This window comes from Phalacrocorax aristotelis, chromosome 1, assembly GCF_949628215.1.
Source record: "Phalacrocorax aristotelis chromosome 1, bGulAri2.1, whole genome shotgun sequence".
NCBI lineage: Eukaryota > Metazoa > Chordata > Aves > Suliformes > Phalacrocoracidae > Phalacrocorax > Phalacrocorax aristotelis.
The window spans coordinates 207,550,183-207,577,905 of record NC_134276.1 but is presented as its reverse complement, the minus strand read 5'-3'; the positions used below and the strand labels follow the sequence as shown (position 1 = coordinate 207,577,905).

General features: G+C 38.5%; 1 protein-coding gene across 3 annotated transcripts in view; it reads left to right on the top strand.

Moving 5' to 3' along the window:
- Nucleotides 1–7,740: 7,740 nt before the first annotated feature.
- The window catches only part of HGF (hepatocyte growth factor), a 57,581-nt gene continuing 37,598 nt past the window's right edge, over nucleotides 7,741–27,723 (top strand). The window contains exons 1-4 of one of the 3 annotated variants that reach the window (XM_075081504.1): nucleotides 7,741–7,941; nucleotides 20,283–20,448; nucleotides 25,060–25,172; nucleotides 25,772–25,886. In XM_075081504.1, coding sequence (XP_074937605.1) covers nucleotides 7,866–7,941; nucleotides 20,283–20,448; nucleotides 25,060–25,172; nucleotides 25,772–25,886 — 470 coding nt within the window. In that variant the 5' untranslated portion in view covers nucleotides 7,741–7,865. Of the gene's footprint in view, nucleotides 7,942–13,741; nucleotides 13,761–20,282; nucleotides 20,449–25,059; nucleotides 25,173–25,771; nucleotides 25,887–27,723 lie in introns of those variants that run through there. The other 2 variants (XM_075081502.1, XM_075081503.1) reach the window with 2 other exon arrangements.

The following is a 27,723-nucleotide window of genomic DNA, read 5'->3' as shown; positions in this document are numbered from 1 at the left end:
ATAACCTGACACCATTTAATGTGCAGTGAAGCCTAATCATCCATGCTCAGATTTTAGCTGTAAGACAAAAGCTTGATAACTATTAATCTCTATGAGAAGTGAGGATTGGGTACTTTGTAAAAATAGACACCATAGTGTTGGGGTATGGAATACTAAAAATAGCATAGAGAAAAAGTGTATGTTTTTTATTGGCATAGCAAACATCGAGCAAACAGTTATGAGTGTTATTTCAGTACCAGCATTGTAGCACCTGTGGTAAGATCTTTAAGGGTACTAAAAATGTTTCTTTTTAGTATATAAAGAAAAGGAAACAGCAGAGAAATTTAACAGTTTGCCCTAGTCTTCCTTTGAGAGTTCCTGTCCTGATTCTGCTGCCACATGTCCCTTTTCCCTACTTGACTATTTTCCAGTAGCTGCATTACAAAGCTCATATCCCAAACAAGGAAACTTTAATTCAAATAGAGTACCCAAAGCTTCTTCTTGAAAAGATGTCAAGCTGAGATTCTCCTCTGATAACATCTTTTCTGATGTCTTGGCAAGCTTTCTGTCTCTGGGCTACAAACCCTAAACCAGGAAAGATCAGTGCTTTATGGCCATGAATTTTGAGTTCTTTCTCGTTGTTTGTGTTTTCTCTGAGCTGCTATTAAGACGTCCTCATGTCTGAGAGATTGGTAGGAAATTGATGAATACCCATTTAGGTTTCTTTCTAAAATCTTTAACAACACCCTAGGTAGAAATTCTCTTCTTTGATATAAAATCCTAGAGAATTCACTCTTGACAAGCAAGTTCTGGAAGTCTTCATTCTCTGGAATTCAAAGGGCTAATGCTTTTACCTCTGGATTTTTGAATTGCTGAAGTTATTCTGAAACGTATAATTCACAGTCAAAGACCAGCTTAATTTTAGTCTTTATTACTCTAAACATATTGAAAATACGTTTTAAAATGTCTACCAGCCTGAGAGATATTAATCATATTTTTATATTAATACGTAATTTTTTTAAAATCCTTTTAATTTAATTTTTTTGTAGCTGGTCTTTCAGCACCAGTTTTGGTAGGGTCTTCTCAGCATATCTCTCAGTGATGCTTCTTTTACAGAAGTATCATGTTGGAAGATAAGGACCCTTTGTCATCTGCCAAATATTTTACCTACTCTAGAGGTAAAATGTACAGGTTCTCTGTTTTAAACTTTTCTCAACTTAAAGGCACACATTTAAGTTAACAAAGCAATACATGGGCTTTCATTAACTTCTCTGCATTGTTTTTGTCAAAATTTTCCTGGAAAACCTTTTTATTTTTTTTTTTAGACTTATTTTTTATTATTTATAAGTATTTATGTCCTGATTTGCAATCCTTCAAAAGTTTATTATATTTTAAAAATAAAAGCAATTACTGAAAACAAAAAATGCTCTAGGAAATTCAAAAATTATTCTCCAGTTTGAGATTTAACACATAAAAAGATCTTAGAAAAACAACCCTCAGTTTTATGGTTTAGCAGTTAAATGAAAAAATATTCAGCCAGGCATTTTTAGTGGTTTTCCTTAAGTACACTCTTGGTTTTCACTGACTTTAAAAATGCAGAGGGAAGGGTGAGTTGTCTCTACATAAATAAAATTTCAGAGTAAGCATTACTGTATAGTCAAAATCACATATATACACACCTTAGCTCTGGCACTAATGTCATTAAATGGCTTTGAAAAGCAGGTGATTTTAAAATTGATGTGTTTTGGAATTTTTCTTAGTGGCTGAATAATTTGGGCTGATATTTTCAAGCTTTTCAACACTAAAAAATATTAAATGCTCTGAAAAAAATATATATAAATGTAGATTTCCTTGATCATGATTATATTTTGTAGTTCACCTAAGTATGCAAAGGAATGAAGGCTTTCTGAATCAAAAAAAGAAAAACAGCTGGAAAAAGGGAGATCTGAACACTGGGCGATAACCACAGATGAATTTGGCCAAACCTTTGATTTTGAGACTTTGTCCTAGAGAATGTATCTTCTAACAAGCGTGAAAAGAACACTTCTTTATTTGCTAAAAATTAAAGACTTATGGAGAAGCACAAACAGATACATATATGAATGGTTAAATAGTATAGAGAGTAACTATCTTCAGAGAAGTAACTCAGTAACGATGGCATGTAAATTAAGGGCTTCTGGAGCTGTTGCTTCATAGCAAAAGTATTCAGCTTCTGTTTGTGTTTCCAATGGCCAGTACCACAACTTGATTCTAGTAGACTAAGGTCAAAGAGAGGTTCATTTTTTTCTAACATTCTTACACAGAAAAGATCTTTGTAAAGGTTTTGCAGATCAAATTAGGCCCTGAGTAATAGAGGCAAAGCATATTAGAATCTATTTAACAGTACTACCAATGATGTTTATCCTTTCTAGACTTTCTTGGTGCTGCAAAGACTAGTAGAAGAGGAAACAAACAAATTAAAGAAGTTTAACATCCTCAGTCAATACACTTAAACTCTGAGTAGGTAGCAGAACAATTATTGTGAGTAGAATGAGGGGGTTTTTTGCATTCCTAAGAGTGTGTAGCCACAATGCAGCACATTCTCAAAAACTTCAAATGGATATTACTGGAAAATTTTATGAAAATAACCATTTTGCATGCACATTTGTTTGCAAAATTTATCTCCTTGTAGATAAAGCATTTAGGTGTGGAAATATCTATATTTTGATCAGATAATCTGTTCAAACCACTGACCTACAACTACCTGAAGGGAGGTTGTAGCGAGGTGGGTGTTGGGGTGTTGATCTCTTCTCCCAAGTTACTAGTGATAGAATGAGAGGAAATGGCCTCAAGCTGTGTCAGGGGAGGTTTAGATTGGATATTAGGAAAAATTTCTTCATTGAAAGAGTTGTCAGGTATTGGAACAGTCTGTCCAGAGAGGTGGCAGAGTCACCATCCCTGGAGGTGTTCAAAAAATGTGTAGACATGGCACTTAGGACATAGTTTAGGAGACATGGTGGTGGTGTATTGACGGTCGGCCTTGATGATCTGAGGGGTCTTTTCCAACTGTAATGATTCTATGATTCTGATTCGATAAAATTTTATTAGATATTTCCTTCTAATAACAATGTACAAGATATAGATGCTTACATTTTTCTTTTACTGTTTTGCCCAAAATGTTGGAAATAGTAATTTCTAAACTGATCTTGAAGGGTTGAATTATCATCAGCTGCTCTTGGGCACCATGCCATAAATGGTTTAAATGGCTTTCATAGCAGAACTTAAAAATCGTTTTGTTATTCCTCTTAACTATTCTTAGCTAAGACATAACATATATGTAAAAAGCAGTTACAATATCTCTTACACAGGAAAACCATAAAGGATTTATGGTATTAAGTGACTGCAGGGATGAATGCTGGATTACCTGACTAGGGTTTGAGACCCAGACCCGAGCACCTGAGAGTCTGGGTGTGGGCGGAGTTGTGAATTATGTGTGCTTGAATATTATGCATACATGTGAATTATAATGGGTGGAACCAAGCACAATCAAGTCACTTTGGAGCTCATGTTCCTTTTTAACCTCAGCAACTTCAAAACCATATTTTTCATTCCCCAGGTGTACGCATCTGTGTACAAAATGATAATCTAGTGCATTTTGTGTTTTGCATATGCCCTGTATTACCTTACATGTTTGTGTCCTGAAAGTGCTCAGTCAAGTTGTGAAGCTGCTTGCACAAGTCTGTTTTGGGGTAGCGGAAAACGCAACTGTATAGTTTCAAGCCAAATCATACCATACCTTGTGCCTACAAAGCCAGGTAACAGCCCCTGACTAATTTTTATTTGTAGGCTCTGACATGGGCTGAAGGAATAAGAAGCTTTTTAAAGCAAGACCATTTAGGTTATTAAATACACATGGAATTTTACCTGTGAATGCATGTTTGCAGAGGTGACTGCCTCAGGACTGTAGGTTACTGTGCACATTGCAGAGGGAGGTGTGGCTTGTCTTCATCCTTCGGTTTCTTCATTCTTCGGAGGCTGATCAACAAGAAGCCTCTGGTGAGGTAACACACTCTCCCACTTCGCTGCATGTGGCTCTAAACACTTGACTGGTGTGGTGAATTTGCCCTCTGGGACTAGCAGTTCAGATCTGCAGCATTTAGTATGGTGACATGCAAAACCCTTTTGGATGAATCTAAACTGGTGGACTCAGGAGTGTCTGAGCTTCTGCTTTCCACTAGACATTAATCCCTAGGCTTGGATCTTGTTACCCCCTTCCCCCTCTTCCTTTCAGCCTTCCTGCCCTATTTGCCTTTCTCTTTCTGCATGAAGAAGGCCTGGGGATGAGGCTGGAAGGTGCCTTGTGTCCAGCTGGGGCTCTGGCTGAGGTGCCTCAACAAGTATTGACACCTGGCACGTGCTGTAGCTCTGCCTTTCCCAACAGTGTCGAATCTCGCAGTCCGTACCTCAGTCTTTTTCCTTCCTAGTCTCAAGCTCAGTTTATAAAAAATACAATAAAAATTTATCTTGCTTGAAATGTGAAGCACAGTTATTTGGTTTAAACTTCTCAGGCAGCCTGAGACTTTATTATCAATCAACTCAGCATTGAACAATAATTACTACATGCACTTGCTCGTTTTATTGGACTTCTTATCCAACAGGACCTTAACAGAGTGATACCTATACCAGATAAATCAAGAAGGAAAAAGGTTTACTTTGAACACAGGAGGTGATTCATATGACAGTTGCTGGTTCATTTAGAAAAGCTTTCTTTAAAGCTAATTGTGACTTGGTATTACTGTGTGTGTGTGTGACGATTCCTGCCAAAACTGTGAATATCTAGCATTTCTGAATAGCAAGTTACATCTGAAAAACAGATCCAGCTGTGGTTATGGTCAGAAAAAGGAATATAAAAATAGCAGTTTCTAAGTATTTGGTCATGTCTGCTTACTTTTCCAACCAAAATAAAGCTTTTCAAACTTTTCTACTCCTGTAGGCAGTCCAGAGTAAATAAGTCTTTGGTAAAGTGTGCAGTAACCCTTTTCTTTTTAGGTATCTTCTACAGAAGTGGTATGCTACTTTCCTAATATAGAGCTACACTGATTTGAAAGCCAGGTAGTCAGGTTATCAGGGAATGTTTGCAAAGCTGCCAAAATAAAATAGAAAAAAAATCACAAAAAACCACAAAAATCGCCACTTGCAGCTAAGGCCCAAAAACAGAAAAAGAGAAAGAGATCTAAGAGATCTATAGGTCAGAGAAGAGGCACTCCAAAGGTCAGAAAACATAACAGAATATTCTTACATAAAACCTACAACTTTTGGTTATCATATTTAGATCTTTAGTTTCTCTATGTGCAGACTGAAACTTAACATGGAATTCTTTTTGAAAACTTAAGAATGAAATGCAATTTATGCAGCCTTCCTTCGTACTGAAATTAATTTCAAGAAAAAAATTTGTTTGAACAGAACTAAAATATTATGCTTCAGTTGTAAAATACGTGGGTCAAGAAGACACAGGAAAGAATCATACTGTGTTTTGCAGTATATGATATGGAACCAAAGAGCCTTTTGATTTCACAGACCCAGATGCAAACCTTTGTCTTGACAGCCTACAAATAGAGCATCTGAATATAGCATCTATAGGATCTTTCCCTTTCTAATCTCCCTTCCGTTCCAGGCCCTCCACCCTGTGTGCCCTGAGGGGAGTTACATATGGCTTACGTAAAAGGCAGAGGTATCCTCCAGCAGGTCCCCAAAATTGGACAAAGGGAGAACCAGGCCTATGGAGTTGCACCTGACCAGCATAACACATGCAGCCAAAGAAGCTTATGCCCATGACTTGAGCTCTCAAGCAGAACTGTAGATACATCATGAATAATACACAGGACGATGTATTAATAATGGGAATCCATATAGCAAAATAATTTCTCCATTAAGGAACACCCTAGTCCTCAAGAGGCACAGTAGAAAATCTTCATAAAATTCAGGAGAAATCTGACTACAGGCCAAATACTCCCTTCAGGGAAGTCAGTGGCAAAAAATCTACTTGACTTTAATGGTGCATGATTTTGTGCTTTACTCAAAAAAGCTCACTCATCACATGCACGGACAAGTCAAATACATCTGGTTAATAGAATATGGCTATTTTGGGCTCAGCATGGTGCTATGATTATTTTTGTTGCTTATTGTTTATATTTGTGTCTATCTTTAAGCACAGAGAGAAAAACAGAAAACAAAAACTGAGATATCCATGTTCTATCACTTGCGGTGGACAAGGATTTCACACAAGGTCATTGGCCAGTGGAATACATTTCTCTGTTCTCAGGTTGTACATCTCTAAGGAACTCCTGTAAATTAACTTTTATACTTGGGAGAAAAAGAAGGACAGAAAAAAAACCCAAAACCCAAACAACCTAGAAATAATTTTAATTCTGCAGATTTTAGAAAGTATTTTTTTTCCTCACATAAATGTGTTTTTCCTGTAATGCCAAATGTTCAAAATATTTTCTTCACAGACTCTCTCTCAACTCCTTTCTGTCCCCTTTCTTTCATTTACCAAGGCAGTAATTCCCAAATGGAAATTTTATGTTTTGCCGCAGGGCATAAATTGGGTGAAAAAAAAGATGTTTTGGGAATATAGGAAAAAAACTGAATAAAAGTTAACAATGAACATTTGTAGCTTGGGAAATAACCCGTTTTTAAGAAATCTGCTTCACTCAAAGCAGTTTATCGGCAGCAGGGAGAGTGTGTCTGGGCAAAGGAGTTTGGGCGGGAGGAGGAGACCCGTTTTGACTCACATGTCATGGGGCCACATGCAGGTCTCTGGTTTATTTGTGGAAAATGGAGGGAAACGGTTTCCTGTGTTGTCACACACTCGTGCTATAGATGGTAGGTGGGTGCATGGGAGAACGGAACAGTTTAAACTGCAGCAGAACTTTTCCTGAAGTGTTTATTTTTGAACACTCGGGTGTCACGAAGGCTGTCCTCATGACTTTAAACAAAACCCAAAGCCATTGCTTCCATGAGGTTAAAATGAAGTGCAACAGAAGAATTACAACCACTTTGCCTGCAACTGAAGGAAGGTCAGGCATCACTTTGGACCGAGGCTTGTCTCCATGGAGTGATGCCAGCCAGCTGATACTTGACCTTTAGATTCCCCAGAGTTGCCACAATTTTGGGGAAGTGGCATTTGTCTGACGGCCAAAGAGGGTGATGGAAAAGCTGGGCTGGTGGCCAGGGGCAGGCATGGGCAGGTCGGAGGAAAGGCATGTTTCTTAGCTGGGAAATTAGCCTTGCTTTGTCCCTGGCCATGGGGTGGGGGGTTGCTGCTTAAGTAGAAGGGTGAGGGTGCTGGCTGGGCACGGGGCTGACGGGCAGGTGGAGAAAGGGGGAGGTTGTGAAGGGAAATGTCTGCAGGGAGGGAGAGGTTTGTTCTGGCTGCAGGTGAGAGGGCAAAGGGGTCCAGGAGGGGCTGGGGGGAGGCTCCATGGGGCTGTGAAGCAGCAGACACGGTCCCGGAGTAAGGGCTGGGAGCCCGGGCCCGGCCCTGCTGCCCCTCCTGAGCCCCTAAGGGATGGAGGGAGGGAGGCGGGGGAGAAGGAGGATGGAGGGAGGGATGAGGCGGTGGGAGCCCTCTCCCTGGAATGGCTGTGGGGCGGGAGGGGAGGCAGCTCCTGGGGAGGGGAGGAGGAGAGGACGCAGATAGGGGATGTTGTTAAACAGTTTCTTACCGTAAGAGGGAGTTGGGACCCAGATCTTTCCAGTTAATCACACAACAAACTTAGATCATCGGAATAAAAAGCAGCTCGGCTCACTCTGCCTCCTCTAGTGACCGGCTGTGCACAGGGTCCTTCCGAGGAGCCATCTCCTCTTCTCCTCCCCGCCAGCCGCCCAGGGGGGCCGCCAGCACCATGTGGGCCACCCAACTCCTGCCAGCCTTGCTGCTCCATCAGCTGCTGCTGCTTCCCATCACCATCCCTGCGGCAGGTTAGTTTTCCTACCACTTCGCTAGTGACCCCCCTCCATCTCACAGCCGCATCATTTTCCCTCTGCTCCGCTCCGCCGTGGCGAGGCTGGGTGCCCGGGGCCGCGCACCGGGGGCACCCCGCAGGTGGGGCAGGCGGGGACACCCCGCCACCTCCAGCTGCTACCTGCCCGGCGGGGCAGCCGCCTCGCCCCGCGGCGGGCGCCCGGCGGGGCTGAGGTGCGCCGGTGCCCGCCCAGCGCCTCCCGCGCCCGGGCAGGGCGGCGGGGCGGGGCGGCGCGGAGCGGCGCGGAGCGGAGCAGGGCGGGACGGTGCGGAGCAGTGCGGTGCCGTGCGGTGCCGTGAGGTGAGGAACGTGCGGGGGGCACGGCACGTTTTTTGGTGCTTTGCGGAGAGGTCGCGGCTTCCCGCCACCTCTTCCCTGGGAGAAGGGGCGCTCGGGGCTCCCTCAGGACGGGAGCCCTGGAGACACTGGGAGCGGGCAACGGAAAGCTCTTCGTGGCCCATAGGTGCTCCCGGCCGTTATCAGGACACGAGGAAACATGTGTCCTTAATTTCCAAGTGGTGGAATAAATGTTAAATGACAGAAGTTGACAATACCCCAAACACAAGATAGTACGTTAATGAAAGGGAATGTCCTTGCTGATGTTCAGCAGCACGAACATGCTATTTCCAGACTGAAATACTCATAATTTCATTAGATGTTCCCAACGAAATCCGGGAGGCAGCGGGAGGCAGGGGGAAGGAACAAACAATAAGTAATCAAGTGCTGGAAGCTCTTTAGCTGAATTTCTTTCCTGAAGTGTCCCCCTTGGACTGGATATCTGAAGAGCTAACTCTGTGTTTCTATTGGCCCTCTGGGGAGATGTTTAAGGAAAAAAAGTTTGCAAGGGTTTCTACAAACCTTTCCTTCCTTCCGCCAACATTGTTAGGGTCAGACCTTTGCACAGACAGAAACAAGAGATAGCCACAATTCAGGGAAAGGCTCTGCCAGGGGCAGGCAGAGCAGGGGCAGGCACACGCAGCGTCTGGGTCCTGGGGCAAGGTCTGAGGGCAGCAGGCAATGCGTATGGCGGGTGATGGTGATGGTTTCCAAGACATAACTACATTTTCTAGTTAAAAAATTAACTCTTTTGAAATAGGATTTCAAAGTGGAGTATTTTGTGATCTGAATGGGCAAGTGAAAAAAGCTTGGCAGCATCATGTGCAGTAAAACCTGTCATTTTTCCCCTACAGTAAGAGTGTGGTTCTGTAGGATGCTGAATATCTCACCAAAGCTTCTGTGCTCCGTCTGCTCAGTAATGATTTTGTTCTCGTGGGCATTCTTAGCAGGTGACACAGAGATATGAGCACTATGCTGCTACACTTTTCTGAACTCCTTTTCCATGTACATTGCAATTTCCATTGTATGGACATGTGACCTCTCTGAAAAGTGATGACTAGAGCTTGTTAGGAATTTTCTGAGGAAATTATTTTTTTTAAACTGTAAAATGCTGACCCATCAAAACTTTTCACTAAAATAATTCCTTTTCAACAGAAACTTTCTTTGCTTTGGTCCCCCCAAATCAAATGAAAAAGCAGGAGATGTTCACAATAGCCTGTGATACCTGCTGTTGAGAAACTCATCAACTGATGGGCTAGTTTGAAAAAAAAGCAGAATAAACACCACCACCTCCCTCCCCCAACTTTATTTTGTTGGCCAAAGATACAGAAACTGGTCTATAGCCAAGTTCATAACAAGCTTGATCATGCTTGATCTCTTGATAGTCAGGACACTTCTTGAATGAAAGAGGAGTCCTTGTTCTCCCTGACTGTAGGATCTTAGTGCTGTTCTGTAGTTTACCAAGCTCAATGAATATTTAATCTATCTAATATTCCAACAGCAGAGACTGAGAGACAACATCAGTTCTGCTAGTGTGAGTAGGCTGATGAATGGCATTGTGCCCTAACCAGTGGGCTCTCCAGTTTAGGAGTGGACGGTTCATCCTGAGATGGAGGAAAATTAAATTTCCAAAACTTCAGAATTTTTCACAGAGTAGAACTTGTTTTCTGGCCAAGTTTCATAGTGACAGTTTCTTGGCAACCTTCCCTTTCTTAACTTTCTTCCCTCACCTACCCTAATATTAATCAATCCTATTGTTTGCCTTATGGGCAAGAAAGAGGACTCTTACCACACACTGCCATTGTGCTTACCTTGCTTATTAAAAGTATATGGTCTTCAACAAAAATGTCTGGGTTTTTACAATGTAGGCAAGGGGAAGTTGTGCCATTCCTTTCTGAAAATATATTAGTTGCTTTCTAAACATGCATGGTATCTTTGTACAGGATGTTGAATTCATTTTACTGGGATGTTTTTAAGAAAGATTAATATTTGCCTTCATATTTATTATTTTTATGTATGAAAACCAAGCTAAGCGATGACAACAGAATTTAGAAATAGGAAAAAAAAAAGTCTTTCGTTAATACGTATCCATACTTTTTCTATTACTGTTCCATCAAAGCTGATTTTAAGCATACCTAATGAGTGTTAATTCTTCTGTGAAAGGATCTTTTAGGTTTGGAATGCCCTAAATTCTGTGCGAAGACAATGTCCTGTGTTACCAAGGTTGCTGACTAATACATTTGGGTTATATTAATGGGTAAAGAAAAAGGAGGGTGAAGAAAACACTGAGACATTTTCATGTCAGCAAGCTGTCCACATTATCAGTTTCTGAGTGTCTTTTTAACCTATAAAAGATAAAAAGGTGATTGATGAAAGATAAATATGCAAGGTTCCTATAGACTACTTGCCTAGTCATTACCAATATCATGTAAATCTCTGTCACTTGCACAGTGAAATGAATCTGTAGCTAATAACTTTACCAGGGAGTCTTCTTCCTTGTTCAGATAGTCTTATTATTTGGTATTCTTAGACAGTATCTCTTTAATAATGTTAATCTAAAAATTACTTTTTAATCTAAGCAAAAAATAGATTGGTATATTGCAAAAGAGTGTATGTTAAAGATTTATTTTAATTAAAGGTATATTTTTCTGGGAAAAGTCTGTCAGCCAAGTGTGTTTGTTCAAATTTCTCACACTTTCTGTAGTTTGGATGATCTGAAGCAGTTGCTAATGAAGATATGGGAGTTGCACTTAGTTCCTATAAATAACTATTGCTTAAAAAAATATCCCATAGCCATAATCGATGTACGAATGTTGTGTATTCCTGTGGTCTGCATAACTAAGTATATTTTAAAAATTTAACTTCCCCATCCCAGCTGTAGATAATCATTATACTATATACTGTCAACAAAGTGAAATGATACTCTGCCAGTTGGAAGACTGTATTCCTTCTGTTTAATGGAATCCTTTTGGTGCTCAGTGCCAGGGGCTGCTTGTTTTGCTCTCACATGTAATACTGCACTTACCCTGCTTAACAGATTTTCTGTTTCTATTAATGCCATTTTCATAAGCAACATAGTAGAGAACATAGAGTTGAAAGACATGAGATTAAAATGTTGCATAAAACTCTGGAAAATTGTGCTCTGAAGTCAAGGAAAGGAAAGCCTCTTATTGGAGGAGATCATCTGTCATTATTGTAATACTTCAGCTGAGGCCAGGGTTGGAAGGGAAATGTGCAGTCTCCCTAGGACAATGGAATATCTCCCCTTTGGATTTCATGCTGATCATTAGTTTGCCACTTAAGCATTTAGAACTTTTCCAATGACATTTGAAAGCAAGATAACTGGTCCTCTTGACGGGTAAAAGCTTGATGTGGAGAAGAGAGGGTTGCCCTGAACATTTTGCAATTACTTGTACTGGATGAGTGTTGGAATTTCACATCAATGTTGAGGTGGGATTGAAGGGCAGAGGCACGGAGGTGAGAAAGGATTGATCACAGAATTAAGAAAGGATTGATCTCCACGCTTCCTTGGGAAGCATGAAGAGCAGGAGAATTGGCATATGTGAGCAACGTTTGTACCTCGCAGCGGGGAAGTATGGCAACTACAAAGAACTGGGAAGGGGTGAAGACATCCTTGTCATTACCCCATCTCTTTTTCTGTAGTTTTTTTTTTGGCAATGCCCCTAGAAGAGAGTAGAGCTGCTCCTGAACACAGTTAATACCTACGCTCAAAGCAGTGCTGTGGTAAAGAATTGCTGGGAACGTGCTCGAGATTAGTCAGATGTGTTGGCAAAATCTAGCTCCGGGAGTTTTCAATGGCTTGTGGGCCTCCACCCTTGTGTTGTCTGATGAGCCTGGCCATGCCTGGCAGTCCTCAGTGCTGCAAGCCCAGCTGGGGACTGGCTGCTCCCTCCACCTCCCCTCAGCTCCAGCTTTTCCTACGACTCCGGGCCTTGGCTGGCAGTGCTATTTTTATGTATACAACATGCAGCAAGGCTTTAATCACTCCTCACAGGGGCTGTTTTGCTGCCCTCAGCAGTCTGTCGCTCTTTGTTTTGCCCAACCCCCTGCCCTGCCTGCTTGTGCTTTTCCTTTTACCCCCCACTCCATGACCAGACATCCTCAGCAGTGGCTGTGACCCCATCACGAACGAAGTACACAACATACTGGCTGCCTCGGAGGAAACACCAAACACTTGTAAAGATTATGGAATGCAATGTGAAACGGTAGGGATTTAATTCTTGTGCAAAACGCATAAGAAGACAAATCTTACAAGGGAAAATCCTCTCAGTAATTTAGCCAGAGGTTAGATACACCAAGCCTGTACAGAGTACAAACTGCAGAACATTTGTTTCTGCCAATGGGTCCCAGCATCCTGCTGAGCAGATAACCTTTTCTTGGAAGAAAAAGAGCTGTCCTTTTGCATATACCATCCAATTTTAGAATATACTATCTGTTGTTAGCACTACTACTTCTTGGGCTTTCACACTGACTATAGAGAGGGTTACAAAGCCAGGACTTAGCAAAACATGAAGTTGTGTTCCAAGTAGCATGGCAATCTTTGCAACTGCTAATAAGCAATACATATGCATGGGTGTTTGTGTGTGAGTGGTAATATGCAAGGTAAAGCCAAAAAGAAATATCTTTTTGCATTTCCTGAATCTACTCAACAACTAGACTTAAAGCCAACGTAAATATAAGGGAAAAAATATCCTTATATTATATATCTATATTTCAGACTACTTTCTAAAGATTGCAGATTTTTTCCCCATGATGGGTCTTTTGGCAAGAAAATAAATTTCAGAAGTTAAAATAATCACATCATCTTCCAGATACCTTCCTGAAAATCTGTTTAATTGTGACAAGTTAGAGATGCCTCCTTGGACATCTGGTTTTATTTTGGTGACTTTCCAGCTATACAGCTGATTGCAGTTTTTATGGGAATGGTTGGTGCACCTCTTTCATGCCAAATTATTGTCTTACATAAATAACCACATTAAACTTAATCTGCCATCTAAGTCTATTCAATCTACAAAGTTCTTTTCTTGGGCACGTCTCAGAATTGTTTCAGTTTCTCATTATGTCCTTCCTTCCTTCCTCCCTCCTTTCCTTCCTTCCTCCCTCCTTTCCTTCCTTCCTCCCTCCTTTCCTTCCTTCCTCCCTCCTTTCCTTCCTCCCTCCCTCCCTTCCTCCCTCCCTCCCTCCCTTTCTCTCTCTCTTTCTCTCTTTCTTTCTCTCTTTCATTTTTCTCTCTTTCATTTTTTCTTTCATTTTTTCTTTCTTTCATTTTTTCTCTCTTTCTTCTTTCTTTTTTTTTTTCCAAATGAGAAGTCATTTGGAAAAGGTGTTCACTTTTTTGCATTCTAGCCAGGAATCTGGACATTTCTGATACTGAAACAGGCATAAGGAGAAGTCAAAGTAAATGAAAGTAAGTTAAAAGTAAGTTAAAAGTGATGAGCATTAATTATTTTTTATCAAAGTGACTCTGTTAGGACTTGCTTTAAGAGACAAAACTATCTTGAATGTATTTGTTTAAAAAGTTCTTCCTAACTATTCTTTTTGATAATAATACTTTGATGACTCTATTAATGATTTTATTATCAACATTCACCTTTAACATTTTTTCTTTTATTGCTGTGACCATACTGTTAAGTTAATTATGCGGTGTCTGAAACCATTTAGTAACATCTACTTTCACCATCTGGTCAAGTTTTGGCCTTTTATTTTTTTCTTAATGAAGCCGGTATATTTACACCGTCATACTGGGGCCTGCAGCAATATGCAATTTACCCTCGATATTTTATATCCTTCAAAAAACATTGTCTTGGAAATACATCACTGAAATTAATTAAAAGTATCCCTCGAACCATGTTTTATAGGAAAGTTAAACACCTCACTGCATTTACATACTGTTCTTCAACCCAGGTATGTCAAGAACTGTTGCTTTATTTCAAACCCTACTCATTGATTTTTCTTCTTGCACAAGTTTGGCAAAATGCAATTTTACACATAAAATTAAGCATACTTTATTTTTTATTTTCATATTAAATTGTCACTCTTTATACTGAGATAAGCGTTCGGCTTTGATATCTCATGAAAAATGCTTTCTGACACTGCGACAGTCCATGGTTTTGCAGATTTTTGCTTTGTACATTTTATTGAGATCTAAGATTTGCTTGTTTCTTTTTCTTTTTTTCCCATTCAGAGGTATATTTATGAATATCTTTGCTTGGGTGTTCCCATGCAAATTTTTTTGAGTATGATGTTCCCTGATAAAGTGTTTGCTACATTTATTGTGTTGAACTGTGCTTTCCTGCACTTGCTTTAGATATGTTTAGGGCTGGGCTTTTAACTTTTTTTTTTTTTTTTTTTTTTTTGCATGTCTTTCATATGATGGTAGATTTCTGATTATTTTCTTCGCCTAAGTTCCCTAAGTTCTAAAGAAAACATGAAATTAATCTCTCATACGAATGTTTTTTTTTTTTAGCTCATTGCGGAAATCCAGTTTACTTTGGCTTGCAGTGGTGACTGCAAAATTAAGTTACTAGCTAGTCTCATTTTGACATTCTGACCTGGTTATCAGTTGTAACACAAATAATTCAATCTCTAATTAGTCCATCTGTTAACTGCTCAAGGTCAAGTGACTTCATTTCATTAAAAACATGATGCAAAATATTAAGCAGAGATCTAAAATGCCAATAGATACTAAAGAACGGGGATATGTCTCTTCTGTAGTTCTGAAATAATTGTGCCACTTTATATGACCATCTTTCTTTACTGGAATATATTTTAAACTTCCAGCTTCTCTGATCTTCCTACACAGTGTGTAGACAATTTCCCTCTTTCAATTTTTTTCTCCAGTGCCATCTTATTTTTCATTTCATTGCATTATTTGGAAGGACTGCAGTTGATTCCTGCAGTTACTGATAGTATCAGACAGTATCCTGACTAGTTAGTGATAGTGTCCTGATAGTATCTTCCAGCCTCTGGAATTTAGGTTCCTTCATTTTCTTTTTTTTCATCTTTCATTTTTCCCCCCACCCAAAGATTTAGTTTATTTCTGACATCTTACAAACAAAATGAACAGCAGTGTTGTTATGTGACTGTCCATATTTTTTTCAAAATGGAATATTATAAAAGGCCATTTTTCCATCCATAGTATGAAGACCTTACATACATCAGTAACTATGATAACAGAAAAAGAATTTTCCCTTACTCCAGGCATATGAAAATTTAGCACAACAGAGCAGTAAATACTTAGTAAAATGCTGAAGTTTTGCAAATGTAAACAAACAGAATAAGGAAATGATACTCCATATCAAACCATCAAGATTTCATTAAGAATCTTGATATAAATAAAACCCTTTAAATTAAATGTATTGCTCTTCTAATTTGGAAAATTGGTTTTGAGTTTTGATGTGTTTGTTCTGTGTAATAAAGTGGTATGCAAAATTAGAAAGAAATGAAAGAATGAGGCTTCTCACATTATCGGAAGACTTCACTATCTGTTTCTTTAAGAAAGTACTAACTATTGCATAGACTAGAGTGAAACTTGGAAACTCCAGCAGCTGACATGCTGAATGCATCATAACTCCTTTTTAATAAAAGCTTTGTAGAGTCTATGACAAGTCCATAAAAGTAGAGATTTTTCTAGGGGAGAAGGTCAATATGCTCCAGTTATACTCTGAAAGACTAACTCCGAAGCCTAAATATACATCTATATCAGAAAAAGCTGGACTGGAGGAGGAAAGAGAAAGCGATTACCAATGAGGTAGAAAATGCCAGATAATTTAATTGTAAAATTTTGCTGCAGACAATACAAGCAGTGTTTTGATCTCATTATAATGGACAAAGGTGATCTTTAGGCCTGTTGACATCCTGTATGCTCTTTTGATTGCCACAATAATGGTATCGTATTAGCTATATGAGTTTTCTACTACTAAACAAATAATGCAAAACCAAATGCTTTTTGTGGTCAAACTAAGACCTAAGAGTCTGAAACTTGACTTGCTTAGGTATTTGAGGTCTAAACGGATTGAAACTAGATTTACATTGAATTTTTTGACTCTCATAGCTCAGTATCAGACCTACATTTTTCTGCAAGGTGTGAATTTTTGATTGAGATATAGTACCTAATCTGGTATTTTCAGGACCGAGTGGTATGATGGTGTGGGAGCCCTTTTTGGTGTGGGACACAGGGCCAGAAGCAAAAAAGGAAGTTATTTTGCCACCCTTTTCCCATTAGCCCAATGATTAGAAAATATCGGAGAGTGGGAGAGATCAAAACACACCTTTTGCTGATTCAGTCCTATTTCTCTTGTTAATCAAGAAATTGTCTTAACTTCTATGATATTTAATATTATGGCGTCCATTTCTCTCAGTATTTGCTGCTTTACTGGTTTTATTTTTTATAAATATAATTAAAATTGCAGTTAAGTAGGTTCTAGAATGCAGATACTGCAATATCCTAGTGAGTTTTCTCACTAAAATGCTGCATAATGATAATTTACTTTATCTCTGATCATTGATTTGAAATGGACTGGAACTACTCTGAGAAAAGGTATTGTTGGAAATCTTTTCCCTGAAATGCCCTATATTTTGAGCAGTCTCAGTTAATGCTTTTTATCTGAGAAGATTATACAGAAACTTCATACGAAAAAGGTAGTAAAAGAACACGAATTTGAGTTCTTGTAGTTCCCAGGTAAATACCTTTCACTGTGAGGAACCTTTTTTCTTCAGTAACTATTTAAAGCATTTTATGAAACTCCAGCAGGGAGACTGTGGAAATCCCAAATGAGATTATGGGTGACTTGTCCAATGCCGCATCCTGCTAGAGCAAATGTAGTAGTTCCCATTTTCTTGGGCATTGGCTGAGCTCTTCATTTTTTCTGTTCAACCAAGGTTGCTGTCATGTTAAGAAATAGAAAGAGGCACCACCCTCACCTTTCTGAGGAATTTTTTTGTCAACTGAAGAAATATTTTTAGTTAGTGGTTGTTTTTGTTAAAGAAAAATATGTTGATTCGTATTTGACTGGATTCTTTTGTGTTTGAATCAGCTGCTATTATTTTCAAATTTAAGCGGAATGTCAGACTTCCTTAGAACATGATATTCAACTACAAGAAACATCAGAGGACATGGGCCACAAAATAACCAAAAGTCCTGATTAATCAAAGTTTAGGAAACTGAAATGAATGGCAATCAAAAATTAGGAATATCAGTTATAGCACATTGCATGATAACCTTTAATGTAGAACATTCCTAGGGCACTATTTTATTTAAGATTTTAATAATAAATACACTTAATTTGAAATAAAAAAGTTCAATGATTTTTATTTTGTTGTTAGAGTTGTAAAAGTAATACTTTGCATTATTCTGATAGTTCTAACAGTCACACCACAGATGCATTTGGCCCTTTGCCTTTTGGATTATAGGCAAGTCGTACAATGTTGTTGTTTGAAAGCTAAAGTAAATCAGGCTGTTATGAATTGCTAGATGCAAGATCAAACCCATAATCCTTTTTGGACAACTGCTAGGAGAAGAAAAAAAAATCACAACTGTGGACCATCTTTTTCAGGAAGAACAGAATTTCTTGATTTTTTTAAATCATATTCTTGCATGCTAGCTGGTGAGTTTAAGAAGCTGTTATCATTGGGAATTAAGATAATGACACTTATCAGTAGATGGGAAATGTTAGCATCAGGAACTGAAAGAAAATACTTTGATATTCTGTACAGATTTTTACCTCTGTTTAACATAAAAGTCTTGGCTGAGACAACATAGAGCTAACAAATATGTCTTGTAAGAGAATAGATTGAGAAATTTACCACAAAAGCTTGATAGAAGACTTGTTTTTCTGTGGTTGTCTTACAGAGCAGATGCAACCCTTTTTGCAGCACTTTGGCTCTATCACAACTACAGCAAAAAACAAAGCAGCTTTAGTTTAGGCACAATGGCTTCCAGTAACAGGGCACTGATACTTAAGGCGAGAGTGTCCTCACACCATTTCCCTAAACATTCATTTTGGGTTCATGTGCAATGCACAAATGCAAGGCTGAAAAAACTTAAGAGAACTGATATGAGTCCCCAACACAGCGCCAAAACTATTGACATTTGACCTTTTCATCAAAACTTCTTCATATAATAATAACATGGATTTGGAGGTAAATAAATTATTTTTTTCTGAAAATGTTTGTAGTTCAAATTAAAGTTGTGAGCTATTAAACACAGGGGAATAACATAGATCACCTTCAGCTGTTCAAAAAGGAGAGGAGTAGGATGGGGTGAAGACTTTTATAGGGACATTGCGGCAGAGATCTACTCCTTTGATTTTCTGTTTTTTAAAGGCTGAATATTGATGAAAGCTAATTTAAATCTTTGTTGTATTTTTAGGTGTCTTAGGGATAACTCACCACTGAGAGGTGTGATTTAGCTGAATCCAGTGAAAATGTGAGCTCACTTAATGATCAGGATGGAAGTTCTGTGAAGGGAACACCCTTAAGCCCTCTGTCGCTTTACAATATGTAGAGTTGTCAGTAACTCCTTCAGAGCCTCAGCTATTGCAATTCACCGAGTTATTCTGAGCTTCTGCAGAGAGTGCAGCAAGAAAAATTCACTGACCTAAGTGCACTCTGCACTTGCACAAGGAATTGTCTGTTCAGGATAACAGAGCACTAGGCTGACATTTCATATATTTGAAAGACTCTGACAAAATTTAATAAATTGATCCCAAGCATTTGTGTCCTATCATTGTTGCAGATTCTGTAGAGGATAATGAAAGGACTGCTGTGAAAACAGTTATGTGGAAAGAGTTTATGAAAAGTGTTATTACCTACTTTGTAAATTAAGGAGCGATTCATTCACCTAACTTTACCTGGATTAGCCATCTAATCAAAAAAAGATCACCTGGGATCACTGGGTGAAAGAGGAGAAATAGATTCAAAGGGCAATTTGTCCTCCCTGTGTTACTCATCTGTCAGAATAGGGAGAATCACTCTCCAGAGGAGCTCATCTGCCTTCACTGGTGATGGAGCAGCCTACACTGGCAGACTGGTTTCTATGGAAAAAAAAAACCCACAAACCAGAAAACATACATTCATATTGGGAAAATTGTGGGGTTTTCTTCCAATCAAAGACTTTTCCTCTTGTGCTATAGCCAAACATCTCTAGCCAATCTTCCCTGCTCTGTATTATACTCTTTCCTCTGGGCCTTTCAAGAAAGACACAGAAACCAGGTCAGTGCCTTCCTCTTCACAGAAAACTCTGCAGCAGTACAGACTATTTCCATGCTATGGCCTCTGCCTCCCCTTGTCTTCTTTTCTGTAGGCTAACAACTCTAATTCAGTCACACCTAAACTGGACACAACACTCACACTGAGTCTTCACTGGAGCAGAGGCAGGATAAACGATTATTTTGTGTCACTTTCAGGCCCCACATCTTTTCACAATTTGTGATTAAAAAAAAATGTTCTTTTAAGAACAGTATATCCCATTCAGATCGTGAGTGTCTATAACATTTATACCCTTTTCCTTCTGATTGTAACTACACTCTGTCCATCCAAAAAAGACCTTTGTTCACCTTTTTCAATTGAGTTTTTAATGGGAATATTTATAAATCTCAGAACATTATTATCAGGCATATTTTGGGGGTTCTGAAAAAATTTTACAAAGGGTGAAAAGCTTTCCTCTTACCCTTTTCTAACATTATGCAAGTCTTTATTTGAAATTAGGTTTGCTATAAGTCCTACCATTCCTGTTTTTAAGAATGGAGATCACCATCTAAAATAATCAGTTCTTCTAAAGTATCTGCCTGTACCTTGTTTTTGTGAATTTCTCTATGCTTTCGGTACCAGTGTTCCTACAATTCCTAATAAATGTTATTCATATCTAATGCCAACTTTAATGTCAGCACTCTTCTTTACAGTGTTTTGGTTTATTTTTTTTCTTCTTTGCTTCCTTCTTAGAGGGTAAAGGAAAAAGGAGAAATCCTCTTCATGACTTCAGAAAAACAGGAGAATTGATGCTCATTAAAGTAAACAAAACACTGGAAGTAAAAACCAAGCTGTTAAATACCACTGAGCAATGTGCCAAGAGATGCAGCAGGAACAAAGGCCTTTCATTCACTTGCAAGTAAGTAATGTATCTCCATTTATTATTTTTCCCTCATGTTATCTATATAATGCTCTTTGGCAAAGGTCTGTCTGTAATTGTCATCAGTGGTAGCTTGTACTGAGGACACCCTAAAAACTGTACTTTTTTGATTTCCATGATCTTGTTCTACCTGTCCAGAGAGTGTCAGTCTTTTCTGAAGCTTTATCTGAGTTGTTCTGTCTTCTTAGCTTGTTCAATCTGTAATCTTTTCTGTAACATAGGTGAAAAAAAGTACTCGTGTTAAGTGGATGACTTGTGCTGCACTGTAGTGTTCGGCGAACATTTCTGAGATTTTTATGTCTCTTTTAAAATGGTTGTTGTCACACATCACAGCTGCAGTATTTCAGCACCACTTCAGACCATATTCTGTCTTCATTCTTTGCACATTACTCCCACTGAATTCAATGGGAACCTCACACATGGAACACAGATACATGCACTGCTGAAGTGCACTGGCAAGTACTATGAATCTGATACAATGAAATCAAATCTGCTGGGCTGCACAATCACTGCAAGTGTATGGTAGCTATTCTTCAGTATCTGCTGTCTCTTCGAAACACGTGATGCAGCTGATTGCTTGTCTGCCTTGTACATACTCTCGACTGTTTTTTGGAACAAATCACTATTATTTTTCCCATGTATTAGACTTAAATTATTCCCCTGGCCTCTCTTAGTCTAGACCATTAGCAATAAATGAAAGAATACGAATGCAGGAGAATCTTGGAGAGAATGGATGACTTCTGTACTGGTGAGTACTGTGCTAAATGTGAGCCCGCTCTTGAAACATAAAATGTTTTGACAATTACTACAAATGGAAGCTAGCCCAAATGTGATAACAAAAGCTCTTCCTTGGCAGAAAAGACCCTCGACTGTAATTTAATCCTTCTTTAAGCCTTTAATTCCAGTGTTGCAAGATCTAGTTTGTATTGTTTTGTACTTTGATTATTTATATATGTAAACAATGACCAGAGTTTACTTATTTCTGTTAGAAAATTTTTTCAAGCACTAATATTTTTCACATGGTACAAGCCACTCCTTTTCCTATTGACAGAGCTTCCACTGATATCATTGCCAAGTGGATCAGGTTGTATTCAATAAAGTAAGAAAATCCTGAGTTCTGATGGTCAGCAGTGAGAAGTATTACAAAATTAGGTTTCAAAGCACAAAAAAATTCTGAATGATGCCAAGTAAACAACAAATCTGTATTCCAACATCTGCTTAGGAAAATTGTCTCAAGCTAGTTGTAGCTGCTCTGACTGGTATGTTTTATGTTCTGAAAAGAAAAAGTAGGTTAATATATTTGTTGATTCTATTTTACATGAATAATAATCTAGAATCTCTCTGAATTTTTATTGCTTTCTCATTTGTGAAGATTTTTTTCTATTGGGACAGTGTCTGATGGATTCATTAAGGGGCAAATTCTCTCTGCAGTAATCAGTCATAAAGCAGCATAGAGGAGCCATGAGGGACTTTGAGAACATGGTTTGGAAGAATCCTACTCACAGGTAGCAGAACTGCAATCAGTCATGTAACTATTTTGCACTGCAGATGAAAAAGAATTGCAAATCTGATTAATTGTGCTCTGAATTTACAATTTTCCCAGACAGATTTTTAGCAAGGCAGCAGGCGTGTGCGTGGTTAGGTCTTGCCTGTGCTACCACTATGCAGCAGAGCAAGAGGGATTTTCTGTATCTGGGAACATTCTTGTGGTTTCCCATTTGGATCCAGATGAGTTCTGTTGTAGTGTGCATAGTTCTTTGATGCTCCTGTAAACACATATTTGACATGTGTTCCCTTTCAAAGGAATCAATGATTACTAATGTTTCCCTTTTATTCCTAGGATCCCCAGCATATGTATGTTACCACAAGGTGAAATTTCTTCCCAACTTAAATTAAAACCAATTAGTTTACTGGTTGCTGTGGGAGCATTCTAAAATAAGAATAAAGTAACACAAAATGGCATTTTAAGTATTTGAAGTATAAGACTTGGATTTTCCTTTCTTTATTGACATCTTCATTGCTTGATTCATGTGCTACATATCCATGCAATAGTTCTCCATCACTTGGGTCACAACACTGATGTTTCATTTTCTGGTTGCAAACTAAATTTAAATATTAAGATCCAATAAAATAGAAATACTTCCTAACATAATTGTGACAATAACACTGGGAGCAGCAGCCCCTGGGTCTGTGTCCTGTGAGGTACACAAACAGGAAGAGGGCTGGGTTTCTTTTCTGTCAGAAAGTGGTAAAGTAGTCGATTCCAGGCACTGCAGACTTACACTCCTTATTTTCTGGTGGCAGTGGAAACAAAAAACAACATTTGATGTATTTATAATAAGTTTCGGTATCATTTGCAAGTAGATCAGGAGTATTGTATTTGATAATCATTAATCCTTGCTGGTTTTAACTCTGACACCTTTTTGTTGGAGCTAATATATGTCACTTCTCAGAATGGACTTTTCCTCTTTTCTCTTGCTGTCATGCTTGCACAGATCTTGATCATTTCCAACTGAGTTGCAAGTCCTGATCTAGGCTTGTTTCTTCATAACACTATTCCTAAAATCCCCCATCCACGTACCCCATTGATTCACTTACCTTCATAACTCTCTGTGCATCATTTTCTGCCTTCCCTATCAGTTTTATTAACCAGCTGCTAAGCTGTTCTTATTCCTGTGTTTCACCACCATTTGCAGTCCATTACTCCCACTGTTTTCATGCAGTTCTCATTGGAGCTTTTCCCACTACATTTCATATGGATGAGAAAAAGATAATACAGTTACTATTTTATTGGCTATGCAGATTACTTTTGCAGACATGACATTTCCTTACCTACGGATCTGTGCCTGTCTTATCCTTTGTTATCTGCTAAATTTCTAGAACGCCTTTGTATTTACACAGAAAGGGATTCCAGTACAAACCACAGGATTCCAGTATCTGATCAGAAAATCTACAAGCTATCACAGTACAAATAGCAACAACAAAAATTGTTGTGATCAGCAGTATCAGTAGAAGAAAGTCTAAGAATTTGCTTAAATATGTTGACTTTGGAAGTGTAAAAACCCTCCAGATTTGGGTCCAGGAAAAGATTGTTAGAAACTTTTATGTGCAGAAGTGTCTGAAGCCAAACTGGAAAGATACCAAAAGGCAACTGAAAGGCAAAAACCGAAAGAAAAGTTTGTAAACAGTGCATTCTGCATTCCCACTTCAGGAGGGAGGAGGGGAAAGGAGAATGTAATTGGAAAGGCAGGAAAGGTCAAGGATATTTTTGTGGGGATGGAGTTAGAGGCACTTGGATAGGCTTATATTTGAGAACAAGCCAGAAGAGAACAGAAGGCTGAACAAGGGCAGAAGGATGAAGGTTAGCAGGTTGGAAACATTTGGAGTCAACAGAGTAGGGAGAGCAGTTGGATGAAAAATCTGTTTGGTGATGGAAACGGTAATGAAGAGGATGTTTGAAAGAGAGAAGAGCGGGGTGGTTGGATAGGATCTTGTAATATTTTTAGCTGAAGCCAGCAAGATCTCACACAGAAAAACTTGCATGGCAAGAGTGGAATTAAATTAAGATCAAAGCTAGGGGGGGATGTAGTGCTCAGGAGTATGGCACAGCCAAAGTACGGATGAAGTGTGGGAAACCTGTGTGTCTTTTAGGTATTATCAAGTAGAGTTAAAAGGCCTTCTCAGGTCAGAATAAAATATATCAGAAGGTTTGGGATGACTGACAGAAGCGTAGACTTTGTGGTGGGTTAGAGAATAGCATCATGTCAGTGATTTGTTATTTGGTTCTAATGAGAAATTAAAGGAAAAAAAGAATTTTCTGTGGGATTTTTTTTATTTTTTCTCTTATTGCAATAACGGTTGCGCCCACCCTGGCAGTCAACTGTGTTTTAAAAAATCCTTTAAAACATTTTACCTACACTTAAGGCAGTGTTTTTCCTCTTTTGATTTCTGTTTTTCTCTCTTGCCCCCCCCCCCCAAATCCACTCAGTTCCGCACACATTGTGCTCTCTCCTTGAAAGCAGTTAAAAATAAGACAAAAAAAAAGAAGATAAAAGCAAAGCAAGGACAAGATGTAGGTACACTATCACAGTTTATATTATTCATAAAAATAAAAATAATCTTGTTTTTAAACAGCTCTGTTGTTCTAGGCAAGAAACAGACTCCTTGTGCTTGAATTTTCCTCAAGACATCAGTATGAGATGCTTAACTATTTCAGAAGTGTATTCTAAGCAAAGCAAAGATGTTTTTTGAGTATTCCTTTTTATTCCCCAGAAAGCAGAACAACTGGAGACACAATTGCTGCCTCAGTCACATTTATCTCACTTATAAAATAAAGATCCTAAATGACAAGGGAACTCTTAGATTAGTGTGAACAACCAAGCTGATATTTAATGTAACGGCCACATCAATTTAATTTCTCTGTTTCTTTGTTCTTGTCAGCACAGTTGTGGGTTTAAATAGTAATTTGGGCTGTTTCTCTGACTTTCCCAGTAAAAATAAATCTGATGTCATTGCATGCTCCTTGGCAGGCCATGTGTCATTATTATAAACCACACAGAGATTTTTTTCTCATCCAGATTTTCTTTGCAGGGCCTTTGCTTATGACAGAGTTACAAAACGATGCCATTGGTTATCCTTCAACAGCTTGACAAATGGTGTGAGAAAGAAGCAAGACCATGCGTTTGATCTGTATGAAAAGAAGGGTAACTGATTTATTTACTGATTTTGTTTTTCCAGCTATGGAGGGGGAAAAAGCTGAGGTCAGTCAGTGACAGTCAGTGCTGTAGGAGCATTCTGGGTATGGGATGGCTTTACACATTCTGAAGGCTGCATCCTACAGTTTTATTTACAAAGACCCTGGTTTTGCTGTCATGCAAGCTTGTCTGCATACTTGCTCTTGCTCAGTTTTCCAATCTACCTATTCGCCTACCAACATATATACTGGTCTGAACTGCTACTTCGGTTAACTACTTAAAAACTCATTTGTATGAGCTACTGTTATTGACTTCATATTGCTTTTTATTTACCTCATTCATGAATAGGGTACTTAAGTCCTCAGAAATGGACTTTTGGTCAATCAGACACTTTGGAAATATTTTCAGTAGCTTTCTTTGGGAAGTTAGTGATCAAAATTTTGAAAAAAAAAAAAGGAGACAAGAATTACATGGACAATTAAAAATATTTTTAATAATTAAGTATTTAAAGACTATCAAAAATATATTATTTTTATGTGAAAGCTGATGATGAGTTCTAATTTTAAATACATTAAACAAACCCCTAATTTTCTTCTTTCTTTCAATAGACTATGTCAGGAATTGTATCATTGGAAAAGGAGCAGACTACAAAGGAACAATATCTGTTACCAAAAGTGGTATCCAGTGTCAAGCCTGGAATTCAATGATCCCCCATGAGCACAGGTAAGAGTTCAGGAGCAGAGACAATGGGAATAATGCTCAGGCAGCTTCCATAAAGCATGGTTTGACTTATTAGCAGACAAAGAATTTATGAGAAAACTGACCTTAGACAACAAAATCTCTTTGGTGTATTCTTGCCTTTCCCCAAGATATGCTGTTCTCCATATCCCAGAAAATCCTTACCTTCTTGGGCTTTCTCCAAAGAAAGACATCTCTCCTAAAGCCAGCCCATGTGTCTGGATCCCTTCCTTTCCTGTATCATGTTTTTCAGCTGCTGATATCCTTTTGATCTCCTAGCTACTGGCAGAAACAAAACATCTGTGTAACTTCATCCTGGGGTCTGGAAGTTTATCGCTGTTTTCTGATAGACTACCATAAAATGGGCAATTTAAAAAAATAAACATTATTAGGAAGTGAGGGATATTAGCCCACCTATTTGATCAGTATAAAATTATTGTTACTATATTTTGCATAGTTCCTATCAATTCTCTGTTATTCTACAGAATATGTTAAACTCTATAAAGCACTTATACTAGGCAACAAACACGTGGAAAGGACTGAACAGATTATTGAAATCCTTTCCTTCAGATCATGTGAGCAATAATGGAAGACCAATGCAGCAGGTATGGAACTTAACTTTTGAGTTTAAGACCTGATATAGTGAGGAACTTAGGTCATATCTACACCTTGAGAGTAGACTTAGTTCAACTATATTGGCTAAGGAAAAAAAAGAAGAAAGCCAAAGCCTGAAGCCAGTAAGAGTAACGGTAAAAACAGATTCAACCACACCAAATGTTCCTGGAAACTAATAAAAGGGCTATGAAGTACTGGTCTACTCTTTGACCATTTCTCTTCGAAACTTTTTATATTGGCTTTAGCCATTTAAATAACAAATCCTTAAGAGGCGAAACCAAAGTGTCCTCTCACCCATAAGCTTCCTAGCCACATTGCCACCTTTCGCTCTGGACTCCCAGTATCGGCACTTGGTTTAAGAGCAGCCAAGCTGGAGATTACTAGTAAGGAACTGGGCTGTGCACTGATGACTCCTGTCCTGACCAATCTATCCAGTGTGCAAGATGATATCTTGGAACAACATTAAAAGGCAAAGAATACTTGGGTTCTCTCCTCTTATGATGTGTTACAAAGCTGAGCCTCGGGCTTGGACTTGACTGGACTTAACTGCTTATAATACAGATGGTAGTGCGTCTGATTTTCAGTGTGGGACCAGACCTGCTCTTGGAATGAATGACAAATATCATCAGCTCCCACAGCAATGACCTCTTCAGACTCAACGTCTTGAAATATACAATCTTAATCTTTTAGAAATGAAAGAATTCTCAGTAACTGAGTTTAAGCAAGAATGAACATTTGTTCTATATAATATACATATGACTTTATATAATTAAAGTGTCTACATAGTATATATTATCACTAAATAGCATTTTAATATACAGCATACACAGCTTTATCTAATATATTTGGACAGCCACTCTTCTATGATGTATTTTATGAGAATGACTTTTCTCCTGTGTTGTGCAATAAGTTTAATTTTTAAAAGGTCACTGGATAAATGAGGTGGCTGCATGCTAATTTTGTTTTTCAACATCAGAAAATATGATTTCATCATCAGAGACATGAGGGAGATGGGAAGAAGCAGACAGCAGTGGTGTGTTTGGAACTTATTAGTATGAAAGGCTTAGATTTTTAGGTCAGTTTTTCTCAACATCTGATTATCACAAAGTACCATCGGAAAATAAATCCCTTTTTCATATTCAAGGGAGAAATATACTTTACTGATTTTACATTATCTTTCTAGAAAGAATAGAAATAACTTAAACTA